Here is a 3,739-nt window from a genome sequence, read left to right as displayed (position 1 = left end):
GCTTGAGTCCTACTATGGAAGAAATTTGAAAGGCCATGCTTGCAATGGGTCCACTCAAATCACCTGCTCCATATGGTTTCCTCCTTTAATTTTTTCCAGAAATTCTAGGATACAACTAAAGATGATCAAACCCGGTTTGTTTCCGAATTTTTCCTAATAGGATCGATACTTAATTTGTTTCATACCATATTCTTGTCAGTGGAGCAAATCAGAGTTCGTCTCCCCATCAAGAGGTATATGACAAAACTCTTTAACTTTCTCCATTGTATAAAACTTCGTGATAGGTCACTAGCAATCTTTTTATACCGTTGGCTGATGACTGCGGTCTTTTATTTTTTTTTCTTTCTTTTCAGCCCCAACATGGCTCCCAGAATTAAGTGTTGATTCTCTTGGATCTAGATCCTTTATGGAGATGGGCTCTCCTTTCAAAACTTGCATGGAGACTATGGTCAAATCCTGATTCTCTATGGGATAAATTCCTCATTGATCAGGCCAACAGAACATGGCATATTTCCTCCCTTGATTCTTTCTTTCACCCATCTGATGAGGAAGAAATTCTAAAATCAAGCTGAGCTTATTCCCTCGAGGAAATCACCAGGTTTGGGGAGATTCAGGAAATGGGATTTTCTCAATGAAGACCACATATCGTCTTTTCTTGATTCAAATAAATGATACTACTTCTCAACAAGCATCACCATCTTGTCTTAGGCTCCGTTTAATTGTAAAGGGAATTTAAAGGGAAGGGAAGTAAAATTTTTATATTTTAAAAAGAAATGTTTATAATCGTTACCCCATATAATTGTATAAACTACTTAATTTTATTAACCATATTTAGTGATAATATATTTTACATGTAATTTTTATTTTACATATTATAACAAAGGGTTTTGGATACAAAGTAGAGTGAAATTTTATAACCAAATATGGAATGATTTGAAGTTAACATTGAAATCGCATGGGTAATGATTACATATATTTCTCTTTTAAGTATGAAAATTTCACTTCCTTTCCCTTTTATTCCCCGTACAACCAAACATAGCCTTAAGTATTGGAATCTCATCCTTGATATTGTTTGGAAAAGGATATGACAATGTTGGACACCGATGAAAATCAAATCACTAAATAAATAAAAGAAATTTGCAATAAAAACCTAAACATTGACAAGAACTCAGTCACAAAATTTTGGATCTGTAATGGACTAGATGATGCAATGGGAAAAAAAAAATTATTTAGGTATGCCTCCACTATCCTATGGAAGACAGCAGCAACATACCGCTTTTAAATAACTATAATCTAAAAACTGAAAGTCAAATAAATATGAAAAAAAAAATTATAAAAATAAAGGACTTATATAGCTTTCAAATGGCACCGATCTCACACTTATGGTATGCTCAGACCTGAGGTAGGAGGCAGATGCCTCTAGTACGGAGCAACTATCAGAACTCAGGGTTACTTGGCACGTTTTTCTGATTTTGTCTAGGAGGCTGATTTAGCGTAAGACCAAAGAGAAAGGACTGAAAAATCCCACCCTTAACCCATGCATGTGTATAGATATAAGGCAAGAAATGATGTAGAGGCTAATTGGTCAATGGCCGTAGTCTCGACATCAATGTGGAGACCGATGAGAACATGCACAAAAACGTCAACATGATCACAATTTTTTATTTCACACAGAATTTGATTGTGATAATTTTGCACGCCCTTTTGCATGCACACAGGCCACACGACGAGGCAACTTTGATTCTTCCATAAGAATGAGGAGACTTTTTTTTTTTTTTTTTTTTTTTTTTTACGACTTAAATTTTGTGACTATCTTTTAGACCACTTTCTTCACTCATTTTGAGCTGAACTTTCAGCAGTGAAATGACGAAGTGGGGCCCTTTTGTCACACGGGCCACCTCTCATAATCTGTTTTAGGCTGTGAAAACCTAAAACGTCAGCAGAAGCCACAAGGGTTACTTGAGAGGAGCAAATATTGGTAAATGACGGAGACCTATTTCTTCTTCCAATAAATGGGGCATTCTCATACATTAACCACATGAAATTTGAGCAGAATTTTCCCGGGTGACCCACCTAGAAGAGTTCTTTCAAGTGAATCAGATATCAGAAAAATGGCAGCCAAATGGGGCCTAAATCTTTCAAGAGTTGGACCACAAGGTTCGCTGCTCACATGCAAGCAAGCTTCAACCCAACTTTTGGCTAAATGGAAAACAGAAGATTAGAAAATCCAGGATTGCAAGGAGGGTGCACATACCACAATAGGATGCACGTTCATACATCATTGTTCCAAGTGGAAGAGATTCTAATCCAAATGAGCCTTCTTATAAACCTTCTCCATGAAATTTTATGCTCTTAAATCTAATATGAAGCTGTTGATGCTTATTGAAAACGAAAAAACGAAAAAACAAAAGCTGTAGACTGATGCAAACCCAGGTCAAAACAAGTCTTCAATGCATTGTGAGATTACAAACCAGAGCTGTAATAAATGCCAACAAAGAACCTAAGATTTCGTCCCGGGCCATAAAAAAGGAAATTCCTCCCGTAAGGCCCGGGCTATACACAAATACATGGCTAAAAATACATTAATGCAAAAATTATTAACCAAAATAAAAACACATGCACTAGCAACTGCCATTAGGGATTAGAGCTCATGCCCAGAAGACCAATAAAATCCCCCGAACCTTAAACAAAGATGTTACATTTTTCATTCCAAGAAGTTGCCAAAAGGAAACCAACTCATTCAACTTGCAAACACAAGACTCGGCTTGTTTCAAACAGACTAGGAAGTTTCTAGAAGGCGGTAGATTGTAATTTCTTGTTGCTTGAAATATCTTCTGTCTTCTTCATCCACAATGACAAGATTCAAATAATATTTCACACTAAATTTGTTGTTGATGTTGCGATATGTTGGTGTCAGTTCATACGGGCTTAGAAACAATCTGATTGGTATTGATTCTCCTGTAAAAGCATAAAAGACATGTATGAAAGTCGCTTGATGGGCAACACTAGGACCCATAAATGTAGCTACATTAGAGTCATATCAAGCAGAGCAGCAAACACGAGCAAGCATAGCCATACATAGATAAACATGCATAATTTAGGACCCACTGTCGAACATTGGCCGAATGACCTGAGCCATACACCTGTTAATGATCCAAACTATCTGATGTGGTTCAATTAGTTTTGGCCTGTCTGACCAACCCTTCCAGCTGCTAAAAAGATTGATGGATGGGGTGGTTAGGATCATCTAATCCAGACCAAATTTTCACCAATAGATCCAAGTGGAACACATCAAATGGCAGTCTTGACCCGCAAGTACATGTGTGTTGCTGGCTCAGTAATAGACTGCCCTATTGCTCTTAAATAATATAGACAATTCTAACCACCTCTCCACACAAGAAATATGACCAGTTCACAAAAGACACTAGAAGCATTTGAAATGTTATCAGATGTACTTAACAGAGCCTTAGTACACCACTGAACATACCTCTCACAGGAGCACCATCCATCAGCTCAAATTTTGCAAGGGTCTCTGTTTCAACATAAGTGTTGGGCCCTGATCCTGTTGATTCTCGGCGTCTGATCTCAAGCTCCATATTTTTAATCTTGATTCTTACAAGAAGAAAATATATTTTACCTATTATAACATCCTTCAGATGATACCTGAACATGATCGTCCAACAGCCATATAAAGAGAGCATATTAATTAAAGCAGTCAAAAAACCACCCCCTCACCCCC

At 37.2% G+C, this 3,739-nt stretch overlaps 1 protein-coding gene across 1 annotated transcript in view; it reads right to left on the bottom strand.

Moving 5' to 3' along the window:
- Nucleotides 1–2,419: 2,419 nt before the first annotated feature.
- LOC122081844 (vacuolar protein sorting-associated protein 26A-like) overlaps nucleotides 2,420–3,739 on the bottom strand; it is a 43,277-nt gene continuing 41,957 nt past the window's right edge. The window contains exons 11-12 of the mRNA XM_042649194.1: nucleotides 3,488–3,663; nucleotides 2,420–2,958 (exon numbers count right to left, since the gene is read on the bottom strand). Coding sequence (XP_042505128.1) covers nucleotides 2,780–2,958; nucleotides 3,488–3,663 — 355 coding nt within the window. The 3' untranslated portion in view covers nucleotides 2,420–2,779. The remainder of the gene's footprint in view (nucleotides 2,959–3,487; nucleotides 3,664–3,739) is intronic.

Source organism: Macadamia integrifolia, chromosome 6 (genome assembly GCF_013358625.1).
Source record: "Macadamia integrifolia cultivar HAES 741 chromosome 6, SCU_Mint_v3, whole genome shotgun sequence".
In the NCBI taxonomy this organism is placed as follows: Eukaryota; Viridiplantae; Streptophyta; class Magnoliopsida; order Proteales; family Proteaceae; genus Macadamia; species Macadamia integrifolia.
This window is presented reverse-complemented; position numbering and strand designations above follow the sequence as displayed.